This window comes from Taudactylus pleione, unplaced genomic scaffold, assembly GCF_031769625.1.
Source record: "Taudactylus pleione unplaced genomic scaffold, aTauple2 ptg000109l, whole genome shotgun sequence".
Classification (NCBI taxonomy): Eukaryota; Metazoa; Chordata; class Amphibia; order Anura; family Myobatrachidae; genus Taudactylus; species Taudactylus pleione.
This window is the reverse complement of record NW_028284511.1, coordinates 1,658,094-1,674,422: the sequence shown is the minus strand read 5'-3', so window position 1 is coordinate 1,674,422 and position 16,329 is coordinate 1,658,094. Positions and strand designations below refer to the sequence as shown.

Genomic DNA, 16,329 nt, shown 5'->3' with positions numbered 1-16,329 from the left:
CAGTATCCTCATCCTGTTGTACTTCAACAGTGACATCTTCAATTTGCATATCAGCAAGTGGACTGTGGGTGCTCCTTTCAGCACTTGCAGGGGGCGTGCAAATGGTGGAAAGAGCCACCTCTTCCCGTCAAGTGCTGGGAAGGTCAGGCATCGCAACCACCACCACACTTGGACTCTCCTTGGGGATTTGTGATATCTTCTTAGAAAGCACAGTTCTTCGCTGTGCTTTTGCCAGCTTAACTCTTTTGATTTTTTTAGTGGGAGGAGGGCTTCCATCGTCATGTGAAGCTGAACCACTCGTCATGAACATACTAGGGATCGACCTTAGCCGTTCCTTGCCACTCCGTGTCGTAAATGGCATATTGGCAAGTTTACGTTTCTCTTCAGATGATTTAAATGTTTTTTTCAAGGTCATTTTCCTGAACTTTGTCATTTGGGATTGTATGTGCCCTCTACTATGACATTGGGCATCGGCCTTGGCAGACGACGTTGATGGCATGTTATCGTCTATGTCATGACTAGTGGCAGCAGCTTCAGCACTAGGAGGAAGTGGTTCTTGATCTTTCTCTATTTTATTTTTATCGGAGAAAGTTTGGTCCTCCATTTATGTTATATCGATTTGATATATACGTGCGGCTAAACACAGAAAATATTTTTTTATTTTTGCTGGAGAGTAGTGCACTTTGTGGGTTACACCAGCCTTTAAGAAATGAGCCAGCCGGCTCTTTACTTATGACACAGGCGCACGCTTGGCACTACTTTGTTGATGCACGTGCGGCTACTGCGCACACAATTCACAAACACAGAAAATTTATTTTTTTTTGGTTTGGACTGGAGTGTACTTTCGGGGGTTACAGCACCCTTTAACGGTCAAGCCAGCCGGCCCTTTACTTATGACACAGGCGCACGCTTGGCACTACTTTGTTGATGCACGTGCGGCTACTGCGCACACAATTCACAAACACAGAAAATAATTTTTTTTTTGGTTTGGACTGGAGTGTACTTTCGGGGGTTACAGCACCCTTTAACGGTCAAGCCAGCCGGCCCTTTACTTATGACACAGGCGCACGCTTGGCACTACTTTGTTGATGCACGTGCGGCTACTGCGCACACAATTCACAAACACAGAAAATAATTTTTTTTTTGGTTTGGACTGGAGTGTACTTTGGGGGTTACAGCACCCTTTAACGGTCAAGCCAGCCGGCCCTTTACTTATGACACAGGCGCACGCTTGGCACTACTTTGTTGATGCACGTGCGGCTACTGCGCACACAATTCACAAACACAGAAAATAATTTTTTTTTTGGTTTGGACTGGAGTGTACTTTGGGGGTTACAGCACCCTTTAACGGTCAAGCCAGCCGGCCCGTTACTTATGATACAGGCGCACGCTTGGCACTACTTTGTTGATGCACGTGCGGCTACTGCGCACACAATTCACAAACACAGAAAATAATTTTTTTTTTGGTTTGGACTGGAGTGTACTTTCGGGGGTTACAGCACCCTTTAACGGTCAAGCCAGCCGGCCCTTTACTTATGACACAGGCGCACGCTTGGCACTACTTTGTTGATGCACGTGCGGCTACTGCGCACACAATTCACAAACACAGAAAATAATTTTTTTTTTGGTTTGGACTGGAGTGTACTTTCGGGGGTTACAGCACCCTTTAATGGTCAAGCCAGCCGGCCCTTTACTTATGACACAGGCGCACGCTTGGCACTACTTTGTTGATGCACGTGCGGCTACTGCGCACACAATTCACAAACACAGAAAATAATTATTTTTTTGGTTTGGACTGGAGTGTACTTTGGGGGTTACAGCACCCTTTAACGGTCAAGCCAGCCGGCCATTTACTTATGACACAGGCGCACGCTTGGCACTACTTTGTTGATGCACGTGTGGCTACTGCGCACACAATTCACAAACACAGAAAATAATTTTTTTTTGGTTTGGACTGGAGTGTACTTTCGGGGGTTACAGCACCCTTTAATGGTCAAGCCAGCCGGCCCTTTACTTATGACACAGGCGCACGCTTGGCACTACTTTGTTGATGCACGTGCGGCTACTGCGCACACAATTCACAAACACAGAAAATATATTTTTTTTGGTTTGGACTGGAGTGTACTTTGGGGGTTACAGCACCCTTTAACGGTCAAGCCAGCCGGCCCTTTACTTATGACACAGGCGCACGCTTGGCACTACTTTGTTGATGCACGTGCGGCTACTGCGCACACAATTCACAAACACAGAAAATAATTTTTTTTTTGGTTTGGACTGGAGTGTACTTTCGGGGGTTACAGCACCCTTTAACGGTCAAGCCAGCCGGCCCTTTACTTATGACACAGGCGCACACTTGGCACTACTTTGTTGATGCACGTGCGGCTACTGCGCACACAATTCACAAACACAGAAAATAATTTTTTTTTTGGTTTGGACTGGAGTGTACTTTGGGGGTTACAGCACCCTTTAACGGTCAAGCCAGCCGGCACTTTACTTATGACACAGGCGCACGCTTGGCACTACTTTGTTGATGCACGTGCGGCTACTGCGCACACAATTCACAAACACAGAAAATATATTATTTTTTTAGCACTTGGGGGGAGCACCCCTGATGGACAGAGCACCCCCTGGACAACACTACAGCACCCCTTTAGGACTGGGACACTGCACAGGACTTTGGAGTGGACACAGCCCCTATGGAGAACTGACTGCACAACACAGTCCAGCCAGCCCCTATGGACTTTGAAGTAGTGGACACAGCCCCTATTAACAACAGCAGCACAGCACAACACAGCCAGCCCCTATGGACTTTGAAGTAGTGGACAACAGCAGCACTACACTACACTACACTACACTACACAGCCCTAACTCCCACCCTCCCTCTTCACTGTCCACAGCCGAGTGAGAAAATGGCGCCGACGCGGGTACCTTATATAGGATCCAAAACCCGCGAGACTCGGAAGGCGGGATGATGACGTTTTGCCTCGATTTCAGATCCGAGTCAGGCGGGAAAAGTCGAGCCTGACTCGGATCGGACTCGGATCGGGGGGGCTCGGGGGGGTTCGGATTTCAGAAATCCGAACCCGCTCACCCCTAATTTTGAGTATAGGAGCTCTGTAGCAATATGACCAAGCCCTAATAAATTGCTACTGTGTGCTGTTTTGCTCCTAACTTACCATTCAACACACCCTACTTAATACATTGGATTTCAATAAGGGGCACACAGAAATTAAATTCATGGTATTCTTTGCATTGGAAATGTGGAAATTAGATCCTGGAGCGGCCTATGTACCTGTATAGTTTCAGTCTTTCCATTTGGCAGTGTAACGTAGCAGACTTTTTTAATGCAAACTCCACAGCACTGTCCGGTAAATATTTGATATTCCTCATCCTAGAGAAAAAAAAAACAATGTGAAACACATTGCAGGTAAAACATGTAGAACGTATTGTATACAGTTTTGTGACAGAAGAAAACAAAGACAGTAATATTGATCTAATTCTAAACTAAAAATGATTAAAGCCCAAACAGTGGCAGATTTAACAGGGGCAGACTGGTGACTGCTTAGTTCCCAGATCAGTGAGGAGACCCACATCTGCCCTTGTCATGAGCAATACACCAGTATTATGGTAATAATATGGAAATAAAAAAACTCTGGTAAGGCAGTATGGGCCTAATTCTAAGTCGGATGCAAAAGCGCCGCAGTAGCGTACATTGGCGCTCACCAGTCTGGGACCTTATGCAAATGCCGATACAAACTCCTTCCATTGTGTACTTCTGTGCGGTCAAATGTGCAAGAACTGAGACATCCAACTTTAGCATTCGTGCACACTGTAATATATATTGGTACGTCCTTATATTTCATCATCGATCGCACCATGGAAACTTGCACCAACCCTATAGCAGAAGCAGTTTATCCATCTTACTATGACCTCCTTTGCTTGGGGCTGTATGTTTGTGAATGCAGCCACTTGCATTGGCACACCAGTGACACTCCCATAAAATGCCCACTGAATGGACCATTTTTGCGTTCACTACTAGCCACCTCTTAGTCATCGCCCAGGAAATCCCTTTTCCACCACATTTCTGATATCGCCTGTCCCAATCATCTGTGCGGGCACTCGGTGTAACGCATGCGCTGTACAAGTTTTTAGACATTTTTGCACATGTGCAGTTGCAAAAAAATCACTCAACTTTGAGAACATCAGCATTGTATGCAGCTCTGAAAAGAGCCCCATCTACAGTATTTTATGACTTTATTTTATTGATGCATTTGAAGGCTTGTGTTTATGGGACCTCACCTATCACAGCCTTAATCCTACACTGTACACAGGTGTCTTTAACATGTAATTTAAAATTCGGATAGATGCAGAATTGAGACTTTTCAACAAAGGTCTAAATTTTGCCCCCTCCTCAAACCGAACCTCTTTAATATTTTTATTGAATCGAACTGGTACACTCGAACACTATTGTAGGAAAAGTAGTGATGTGTGGTGAGGTAAATGGCTGGGGAGGCACTGTCTAGAATCAGTGCCAGATTTACAGATACTGTACATATATGAACCCGAGTGTTCATGTGGGCATTATACAAAGATGCAGAAGTATATAGTGCTGGAAATTTGGTGTGTTTAGATCAGGGATGTGCGGAAAAGGTAGACAGGGGAGGCAGTGCCTCCCCTGCCATACACTTTTTACTCCAGAGTTTTGACTATAAAAATTATTTGAATAATAATACAAAGAAGCTATTTATAATATTTTCTTTACATTTTAGTTATAGTTTTTATAGTCAAAACTCTGGAATATACTGAAATATGACATGAAAGGCTCTGCCTCACCTGCCTCACATCATTGAAAGATGAAACTATTGGTGGACAGGCTATCATCTTAGATGAGAACGAAGAGCAAGCTTTAGAGGTACTGATTGAAAATAGAGAAACAACAGAAACTTCTTCAAATACAATACCCATTTTTGATATTACCAGGTAAAAATAACTTGTCTCTTGAGTTCAAATGAAAATCACAATTTAATCCATCCATTAATAAGAACTCCTATATAGATATACTCTATAAAAATATGCTTGAAGATTTTAAAAACTCTGCGAGACTACATCCTTAAATAAATATGGACATACTGTAACTTAATGATACAAGAGAGAAAAGCTCTGATATCACTGGTGTCTGATAAAACTGTTAGGGGTATATTCACTAAAGTGAGAATTTTTAGAAGTGGAGATGTTGCCCATAGCAACCAATCAGATTCTACTTAACATTTTACTAGCACATTCTAGAAGATAATAGCTAGAATATGATTGATTGCTATGGGCAACATCTCTATTTCTAAAAACTCTCTCTTTAGTAAATTTACCACTTATTATAAAATTGGCCGATAAAGGCAGAGGCCTGGTATTACAAGATGTTAAAGACTTCCCATTCGTGGCTCACAGACAATTATCAGACCCAGTGTTCTATCAGAAACTAAATAGGGATCCAACTGTGGCATATAGTGAAGAACTCAAACATTTATTGGATCATTCTCTGGAGATGGGTGTGATTACCACATTTATAATTCTTTATTATCTCTTCACCCTGTCTCCTCCAAATACCATCACCATCCCAATATTCACAAAGCACTTCACCTACCACCTGGACGTCCGATAATTTCTGTCATAGGATCTCACATCAAATTTATAGTTTCACACTAATACGTTTTTGCAACCTCTAGCTCTGTCTATGAGATCGCATATCAAGTATCACTCTTTTTCTCAAACTCCTCCAAACAGTGGTGTGGAATCCAAGGTATCACTTTCTGACTTGTGACATTTCAGCATTATGGGCCTGATTCAGCAGCATATGTAATTGCAACTACGTACGCAGATCAGCAGATTGTTGAGCACTGTGCATGCACCACACTGCGTGTGCACTGCAATCACACTATGATTTTGCACACAGAGAGGTATCCATCGCAGAGTGAGTGACAGGCCGTGAGCATTTGGGAGTGGTTTTAGAAACGCAGGAATGTCTGTCCGTTTAAATGCTGTTGCATGGGCATGCATAAATTAGCCACCGCAATTGCATATATACGCTTCAGTACTCACTGTGTGCAATGAGACTTCTGCAATTGGTCAGAGCTGCTGTAATTGTGCGTGACGGGCCGATGTGATTTGATGGTACTGATGTATACGCAATACTGCGAGGTATTACATATGTAATAAAGCAGTAGTGGGTGTCTCAATGCTGTGGCAGGCATTAGCATATTTTCACATCTTCTTTGCATGCGATTACGCAGCTGCGATCGCCATTACGATCCATACTGAATAAGGCCCTATATACTAACATACCACACACAAAAGGGATAGAAACAGTCAAACTTGCATTAGAGATGGATGATAAAATCTCTCTGCTTGTGCAAGATTGTATCACATGAATTAGACACTTCATTCTCACCCACAATTATTTTATTTTAGATGACACCCATGCTGCCAATGCTGACAAGGTCTCATAGACCACGGTATGTCTGTGTAAATTACGTCAATTACATGAAAAACTTTTGGGACAATAGTGTGTGAAATACTCTGTAGTATAAGTCACAGCATTTGGGTAATTCTTCTAGCAGTATTTGCAGCAATTGCTTGCCTAACTAAAGTCATACTTGCATAAGAGGGCATGAAGTGAAAATATAGGCCCTGATTCAGAGCCGGACGCTCTGACCAGAGCGCTCGCTCTGAATCAGGGCCCTCCTCCATTAATATGGAGCATCCTCCTGGACGCTCGTATAGCTGTGGGTCACCACCCACAGCATATACGAGCGTGCAACAAGATGGTCGCGATGGTCTTGACCATCGCGACCATCGGACTTGCGAGTGAAACCCTGTGGTCGGGTTTCTCAACCACAAGCCCTGGAGTGATTTTGGCTCTATCAGAGCCAAAATCACTCCCATTGACATCACTAGTGATGTCAGTGGGGCTGGCTTCAGACGGTAGGCATTCCCATGGGAACGCCTCCGTCTGGCAGGCACGCCCCCGGCACGCCCACCAAAGGGGGCGTGCTGTCAATCAACATCGACAGCATGCCCCCTTTGGTGCGAGACCCGGAGCGATGGAAAGTCCTTCGCTCGCCGGGTCTCGCGCATGCGCACGACGGAGCTCCCTCTGTCGTGCGCATGCGCAGTGAGGACCGTCGACCCACTTGCGAGCGTACTGCTGCTCGCGAGTGGGTCTGAATGACCCCCATAGTGTATTCATTTTCCCAACATAATGGGGGTCATTTTTCAGAATAAAGATCTGGCAGAGTATAATTTCTGTTCTGTAGTTTATTTTAAATTGTATATTCACTTCAGTATTGCTACTACTGGGATGTCTAATCTTAGACCCATAGTGATATATTTAGTAAAGGGGCCTATGTATCAAGCTTTTTTTCCATAAAATTACGTAGAAACTGCAGTTTCTGCATAATTTTATGAACTTTTGTAATGTACTAATAGCACAATGCAGAAGATTTCGCAGATATCTCCAGCAGAGTGCTAATTAGCACTGCAGATCGGAGTCCTCATTATTCTCAATGGGGACTACAATCTCTGCCCTATGTACCAAACTCCAAAAAGCAAGGTTTTTCATAGTTTGGCCCTGGTAGTTTAATCCATCTTCAGATGGTATAAAGTAAACTGCTTTAAGCCAATGGCGTCTTACGAGCAATAGAGAGATCTTCCGATCTCTCTCCAGCAGCCTCCAGTAGAAACTGACACCATGTCAACCTCTTCGGGAAAAGTCTTTGACAAAAGTGAAAAACATAAACAAAATGCCGGGGATAGAACGCGGGGATAGAACTCGTGAAAGAGCGGTTACCACAACCTCTGTCCCTGCGAGTTCCCTATTCTTATTCAGAATTAATATATCAGCTGCAATAATCATGACAGTTCCATGATTATTAATACATAGGCCCTTTAGTCATTGATTCACTAGTTTCTTTTGTTGGGAGACAAAGCAACATTTCCAACTGGCACAATGTGCTCAATAGTACATGTGTACATTCCAGTTAAATAACCAGGTAATTTATCCAACAATAGAATAACAGTTAATGACCTCCATAAAGATTTTCTTCTACAGAAAGATATTGAGGGGTCTGTTCATCATGACAAAATATTGTAAGGTGATAATTATGCCATTATGCCTCCTTTACTAAAGTATCACTTCTAAAAAGCTGCTCTATCTGCAGAGACAACTTTTTAGAAGTGCAAGATCCTTCCCCTGCTTCCTCTGCATAGTGTCCACACTCCCTCCCTGCATTCTCTTCCCCGGTGTTTGCTCCCACCCCTCATCCTCTACTCCATTGTCTGCTCTCACACCGCAGCCTCTCTGGTGTTTCCTCTGTCCCCGCATCCTCTCCCCTGGTGCCTGCTCCCTCCTCATATCCTCTACAGTGTCAGCTGCTTCCCCACATCCTCTCCTCCAGTGTCTGCTCCCTCTCAACATGCTCTTCCGTGGTGTCTTCTCTTCCTCCCTGCATCCTCCATACCCACCATCGCATGCACTGTCTCCTTGCTCACTATCCCTGGCGGCTGGAAACTCCTGTGTGCTGTGGTTTCTAAACAGAAGTTAGGAAGGGGGGAGATGGTGAGCGTGCCTTCTGTACAGGAGAGATTGGCAGAGAGTGAAGACTTCTCTCCGGGTCCCCAGCATTATTCTTCGCAGCTGCAGACACTGTGCTGGCACCAAATACAGAGGTGAGGATGAACTTTAGGTGGAGCTGAGAGCCGCAGCAAGGGAAGACACAGCAAGGAGGGTACTGAATAAATTCCTCTGCTGCACATTAACATCATCAAGTTCAGAAAAAAATGCTTTTTCGGAACTTGATAAATTACATAATTCTACATCGCTATACTAAGGAATGGGGACTATGGCAGAATTGAAACCTGTGTTACGCAATTAATGAATGGCCCAGAAAGTTATTTTCTATAAAAGTAGGTGAAAATGTTAACTTTCACCTACTTTTGTAGAAATGAAGGGATGGTGAATAGAAAGAGACAGTTGTTTTTCTTTACAAGAGGAAATTAATAGACTAACATATAGGTTCTCCTTTGCTTCATTTACAATAGATCTTATTTCGCACGTACTGTATTGTACAGTCGTATCCTCATTAGTCTTTGCTACAGTCGCACCAAAAAGCCTTTCTCAGTGCGCCTGGACCTGTCAGACTGCAAGAGCTGGGTGTCTTTTCTGCGTCTTTTTTTTGCCAGAAATGACTGTGTTGGTTAATTTGATATGCAACATATGTATATCTGTGTGCAACTGAGTCAGCTCTCAATCAGCATGTGAAGTGTTCTGATGCAGCGATCGCAGATTTTTTTACACACCAAGTTCTGTTTACAGACTCAGGTGCACACAAATATACGAATGTCGCATATCAAATTAATCAGCACAGTCTCCTGGTGCATCCTAGTCGCCTCACACTGCGCAAAAAAAAGACACCTGATGCTAGCAGAGTTGCAAGCAACCTGGCGGCTCACTAACGCAAGGCATACCTTGCCATGTGACCAAAAAAGTATACACAGCGCGATAACTGGATGCTACAGCACCCTGTGCTGGCCAGGCCCCCTGGGCGCATGATGTCATGCTGATGGGATCGGGGCCGTCAGTGCCTGGAAGAAAAAACAGACTGAGGTGTTCATGTCTGGAGTGTACTGAGGATTCTCCGGGCAGCACCGCAGCAATGATTCTGGCTGCAGGCACCCTGAGCTAGATGCAGGGACAGTGGGGCAGTGATTGTGCCACCCACAGGGCCTGGGCACACCCCTAGTTACGGCTCTGATTGTATAGGATTATATATAGATACTTTTTATCTGTCTTAATTGGCTGTGAAGTATAAACCCATTTGCTTTTCCCTTATTCTGAACAGGTAGTGTTAAGTTGGTCCATCTGTTCAATCTCATTCATACACATTTGCAATAATTAGTATAGGAAACAACAGAAGAGCTTGGACACAGTAGACGAGTGTTATGTGTTTCTGGCAGTAACACCAATACTGGAGGGAGCGGTCAGAGTTCAGACCGAATAGGAGATGTATCAAGCCTTGGAGAGTGAAAGTGGAGAAGTTGCCCAAAGCAGCCAATCATCTATGTACTAACTGTCATTTATCTACAGTAGCACAGTCTTTGAAATGACAATTAGAAGCTGATTGGTTGCTTTTGGCAACTTTTCCACTTTATCTGTCTGAGGCTTGATACATCTCCCCCAACTGTTATTACATGCCAATGTGATGACATACTGTAGATTATATAATTTTTAGCACTATTATTTTTCTTTTTATTTGTACAGGAGAGCAATATCTCCTGTATTATAAAACTTTTTTTCAATAAAATCCTGTTCATATTTAACCCTAACGGTGCATTTGTATTTCTCTGTCAAAATAAAAAAATAATAATCTGGTGTATGTGTATCTAATGTATGCCTGAAGTAACACTGGTAATTCTTACAATTCGTCCAGCTTTGCCTTTGCACGTAATTGCATTTTTTCGTGAGTGTATTTAATGTTGGCATTTTTTTACACAAATGTGTTCAGACTAAGTTTCAGCCTGTACGTTGTTTGCTCCCCGCCCAGCAATAATGGGGGTCTTAATCAGCATCTTCAAAATTGATCTGTCACTTGGATCAGTACAAGTACAGTCATTGCGCAATCACAGAGGGCTGAAGGAAACTAAAGGCAGCACTGGCTTCCTCTCCTAGTAATTCCACTAGTGTGAGCCTCTACAAATTTGACAGCATCACTTGACGTGTATTCAGTCACTCCAGTTATATAAACCCCATTAAAAGGCGGAACAAATCCCCAGGGGCGTATCTACCCCTTGGCCAGGATGGGACTCACCAGGGGCGTCAGCCAAGAGGGGAAGTGCCACATGGCAGTGCTACCTGTGGTCAGTGACCAATAAACAAGTGTGTAGACTGCTGAGACTGGAGCTGGCAACTGATCTCCAGTCCCGTCAGCTCAGCACACTATCTGCAGCAGCTGTCAGCCGGTCACATGCCAGAATATGCGGCACTGATGGGCTTAATAGCTGTGGCAGTACTGGATCCAGAGGGACCATCTACCGATACGGTGGAATTCGGCGGACACTGTGAGCATGGCAGCAAGCCTAGATCATGGAGGATCTAGTCCCTTCCAGCAGTGGCGTAACTATGAGGGTGCAAGGAGGCAAGTTGCTATGGGGCCCGCCGCTTGGGAGGGCCCGAGTTCCAGCAAGCAAACCACTTTTTTTTTTTTTCTTTTTTTTTAAGATTTTTCAATATAAAGTTTATTTAATCCGGCCCTGCCGCACCCTCTGTAGTCACGCAGGCCCACTGCCTTCGGGTCTCACCGGGAGTCCCATGCTGTGAAGAGCCGCAACTCACAAGATGATGATGTCATCATCATCACGCGAGTCCAGGAAGCAGTGCAGGAAGGAGACGCTGCCGGAGAGTCTGCTGACAGCCTGACACGGTGAGTACAACCTGTCCCCCGGGCCTCCCCCTCCCCTAGTGGCAGCCTGAGGCTCCCTAAATCCCGCTGCAGCGCTGCTGATGCCCACGACGCTGAGTACACCCCGGTCGCCCCCCCCCCCAGTACCAGCCACACTGTCCCAAATAATACACTGAACTCACCTCCCTCAGGTGTCTGAAAGAAGTCAGTGAGATGCTACAGGTGGGGTGGGGAGTGACAGGTGCTACACAGTGGCTAATGGGAGTCAGTGAGGTGCTACAGGGGGTGTTATGTGCTAGAGGGGGAGTGAGAGGTGCTACAGGGGGTGTGATGTGCTAGAGGGGGAGTGAGAGGTGCTACAGGGTGAGGAGAGTGAGAAGTGCTATGAGGTGAGGGGTGTGAGGTGCTACAGGGTGAGGGAATGAGGTGCTACAAGGTGAGGAGAGTGAGAGGTGCTATGAGGTGAGGGGTGTGAGGTGTTACAGGGTGAAAGGAATGAGGTGCTACAAGGTGAGGGGAGTGAGAGGTGCTATGAGGTGAGGTGCTACAAGGTGAGGGGAGTGAGCGATGCTATGAGGTGAGGAGCTACAAGGTGAGGGGAGGGGAGTGAGAGGTGCTATCAGGTGAGTGGAGTGAGGTGCTACAGGGTGAGGGGAGTGAGGTGTTACAGGGTAATGGGAATGAATAAATATATATATATATATATATAATTAGTATATACATACATGTATATACATTTATATATACACTCTTGTTGAGACCCGAGTTGGGGGGCCCTTAAGGATTTTGCTATGGGGCCACAAAGTATTAGTTACGCCCCTGCCTGTTAGCCATTACTGCAGAGTTCAGCAGCAAGTGTAGGGCAGCGGTGGTGGTTTTCCATTGCTGCCCTATAACACAATGGCGTTATATCCTATTTCAGGAAAGGTGACTCAGCTCCATTTTTTAAATTCAAGATCGCTGTGGTGAGCCAGTTGCGACTCATTGCATTATCGCCCAACCCCCTTGGGCTGGCTGATATCAGCAAGCACAAGGCAGCGAATGGCAGTCTGACAGCGGGTAAGGGGCAGGCAAAAGCTCCTGAAAACAGAAGACACCAGAAGTCCTGAGGGGCAGCAGCCATGCAAAAGATTTTAAAGGGGCCTATTCATCAAACGATAAATGGCCTGGAAACCATGGCGAAATGCTAGTTTCCGCATATTTAAATTACCGGGTCAATAGGGGTCCAATGCCTAATTGGTATTCAGTTTAATATGATTTGATTTGATGATACTAGTCTGTATTTGCTGAGAAACTGCAGGAAACAGGGCCTATATGTTTGGAGGAGAAGCTGGTGATGGGTGCCATTGCAATATACAAAATAACATGAATGCCCCAGTAAAGTACAGTAATATACAGTACACTGCCTGTCAAACACACAATCTTGGCAAAACCCATAATGAAAAGTGGTATATGAAGGGATTTCCCATCAGCCCTCCCACCCATGCATGAGACATCATAGTGTTGTCTTTCTAATAAATATTTTGGGGTGTAGAAGATGGGGGACACCATTGCACACTGTCTCTTACACTGAAAGGATAACACAGTATGCAATTTTGTTTGCACTAATGGCTTTGTTTTTTAGACACAAACAACACTGTCAATTGTTTGCACACATTTGGAGGAACAGGTCTATGTGAGAAATGTTTTGGGGTGCAGATTAAAGGTGGGACACCACTGCATACAACATCGCTTACACTGGATGGATAACACACTATGCAAATCTGTTTGCACTATGGCTTTGTTTTTTTTAAAAACAAACACCACCGCCAATTGTTTGCATGCACTTGGTCTTTGTGAGAAATGTTTTGGTGTGCAGATTAAGGGTGGGACAACACTACACACAGAAAAGTAATATATGCTGTGTCACTACTAGTCTGAACTGAACGCAAAAAGCTTGAAATACACAATATCATTTTTAAATTCAATTAGAAAAGACTGTAGGGTGTTTGTTTTAAAGTTAAAAGGAAAAAAACAATTTTTTTATATATGTATAACTGGGAAAAAAAATCCTCAAAATAAAAAGGTCTTCTTGGGGTGCAGCAGCCTCAAACAGTAGAGTATGTTAACAGATAAACTATACTGCAGAAAATAACAAGGTGCAAGTTCACTTATAGAAACAAAAAACAATTAAAAAAAGAGAGTCAGTGGCTAACATGTTTGTTTGCAATGCAGTATGTGAGTGTGCAGCATACTTACCTACTTTGCTGAGCAGCTTTCCGGGAGCAGCAGGAGGAGGACCTGCTGCTCTCCTCTTTGGGGGGCGGGGCCAGACGGTAGATGGCATTAGGCCCCGCCCCTTTACAGAAAACCCCCGTGATTCGCGGGTCCGTGAGGAGGGGGTGGGGCTAAATGACGCGATTTGCATAATTTAGCCCCGCCCCTTCCCGACGGACCCGATCATTTCAGGTAAAATCTCCCCATCCTGCCCACTTCACTAGGAAGTGGGCGGGATGCGGGAGATATGCCTGCCCTTCCGGGATCGCGGGGGGTTACCCGAAAAATCGGGAGCCTCCCGCGATTCCCGGGAGAGTAGGCATGTATGGTGTGCAGTGTGTGTGTGTGTGTGTGTGTGTCAAACACACAAACACTTACAATTGCAGTCAAACTAAGGGGCTGATTCAGACCCGGTCGCAAGTGGGTCGATTGTTAGGCAGTGCGCACGCGCAGCGTGCGCACTGCGCGTGCCCCGGAGCGAGCACAAAAAGCACTCGCTCAGGCGCTCGCATCCAAAAGGGGCAGCTGTCGATGTTGATCGACAGCTCGCCCCGTTTGGAAGGCGGGGCGGGGGGGTGGCTGGGCAAACGGAGGTGTTCCTGCAGGAACGCCTGCTGTTTGTGGGCGGCCCTACTGACATCACCCGTGATGTCAGTAGGTGGACTTCCTGCTCTATTAGAGCAGGAAGTCCACTGGGGCTTCCTACCGCAAGGGTCTCGTCGCAAGCCCGATGGTCGCGATGGTCTTGACCATCGCGACCATCATCTGGCCGCTCGCATAAGCCGTGGGTGGTAACAACTAAAAAAAACAAGCGGCCGCCCTGATTCAGTGGAAGCATATTTCATGGCATCGCAATTGACCAGGACCCCGCCAGGATGCAGTAAGCTTCAGCTTACGCAGCCTGGAAAAAGGGGTGTCACAACCTGGGTCTGTTTCCCCCATACATGCCTACCCTCCCGGTTTTTGCGGGAGGCTCCCGATTTTTCGGGTAACCCCCCGCACCCCCGGAAGGGTAGGCATTTCTCCCGCATTCTGCCCACTTCCTAGTGAAGTGGGCAGAATGAGGAGAAAAGCCGCGGCGATCGCGGGTCTACGTGAAGGGGGCGGGGCTTAAGCTGTGATTCGGCATGAATCACAGCATTTGGCCCCGCCCCTTATGTAAATTGTACCCAATCGCGGCAATTTTACAGCGAGGGGGCGGGGCTTAATGACATGAATCATCAAGCCCCGCCCCCGTCGGCCCCATGCTGCTTCTCTTACCCGGGCTTCTCCGGGGAAGAGAGTATTAAAGGTAGGCAACTATGGTTTCCCCTCCCGCCGGGTCACTTACCGATGCTGCCAGCGTTCTCTATCACATACCAGACGCACAGGCTTCAGTGTTTTTCGGCCTGCTAGGCCTCAAACAAGATCTAAGCCTGCTACAGAGTACTGCAGTGACAAGTCCCTATCACCTGTCTGCAACAGCCAATCAAGTGCTAGCCTGAGCCTCACCATACCAACTGTCTCTGCTCAGCCTATCCCAGGTAACCCAGGGGTATATATCCCAGCTGCTGACTCTACCTAATTGCCAGTACAATGTCTTATCTCAGGGTCTAATTCAGACCCGCTCGCGAGCGCTGAGCCTTAAAAATAACTTTAGCCAATATCATGCAAAGCTATTAGAACACTGGACTCTGATACTCAGGGCCGTATTCAATTGCCGGCAAAAAGCCTTTCTCGGCGATCAGGTTTTCGCCGATGATGTCATTTCGTCTGTCGGAATCTTTCCGCCATATTCAATTGCAAAGACTTTCCGCCAGTGTAACCAGCGGAAAAGATTCGCCTGTGAATGGAGGCGGAAAAAAGTGCAGAATTGGGGGTTTGGGGTGCAAAGTTGCGGGAACACCCTTGCAGCCTTGGGACAGTCCCCCAAAGGTAAACTGTGTAAAAAAAAAAAAAAAAAAGTTAATAAAATACTTTAGAACACCCCAAAACAGTACTTTAGTGTTGGAGGCGAAAAAAAACAAAGTCGGGGGACAAACTTAAAAACTAGCGCAATCGACACCAGGGGGTCCCTCAAGTATGGCCAACCAGTTTTTTTGATTGCAGGTGCTTGCTGAAGGAGCGTTTTTAGGATTTTCTAAAACGCACTTTAGCGATATACTGTTTTTTTTTGGTTTTGTTTTTTTTTTTTTTTTTTACCATGCTTACAGCCATTTTCATGTACCCCAAATTTACTGGGACTATTTATTTTCAGCAAAAAAAACCTGCTATATGCTATTCTTCACCACTTGTGCAAATACGCTAAATAGCACCAATTGAGAGCATTAAAGCACCGCAAATACCTTCAGCAGGGCTATTCGGGGGTATCCATAGTGATCCTCCATGCCAGTCAGGGTTGTCTTAACAGCAGTGTGGACCCTGGGCAAAGCAATGCACTGGGCCCCTACCCATCCATTCACGGGGAAAAAATGTAACTGGTCAATCAAATGAAACTCTCCTGCTTGCCCATCAGACCTGCCACACATGCAGAGAGACTCTGACTGGTCTGAAGGCAGCGGATGAACCTGGGACTGAGGTGAGTACTCGTCAACGGGGAGAAGGGGTGGGGGAGGTTAGATCATAATACAGTGCACCGGCGGCCGAC

The 16,329-nt window shown here is 45.7% G+C and overlaps 1 protein-coding gene across 1 annotated transcript in view; it reads right to left on the bottom strand.

Moving 5' to 3' along the window:
* LOC148525214 (hemocytin-like) overlaps positions 1-16,329 on the bottom strand; it is a 200,258-nt gene that overhangs the window by 118,512 nt on the left and 65,417 nt on the right. The window contains exon 9 of the mRNA XM_088471025.1: positions 3,293-3,391. Within this exon, the coding sequence (XP_088327151.1) occupies positions 3,293-3,391 (99 nt within the window). The remainder of the gene's footprint in view (positions 1-3,292; positions 3,392-16,329) is intronic.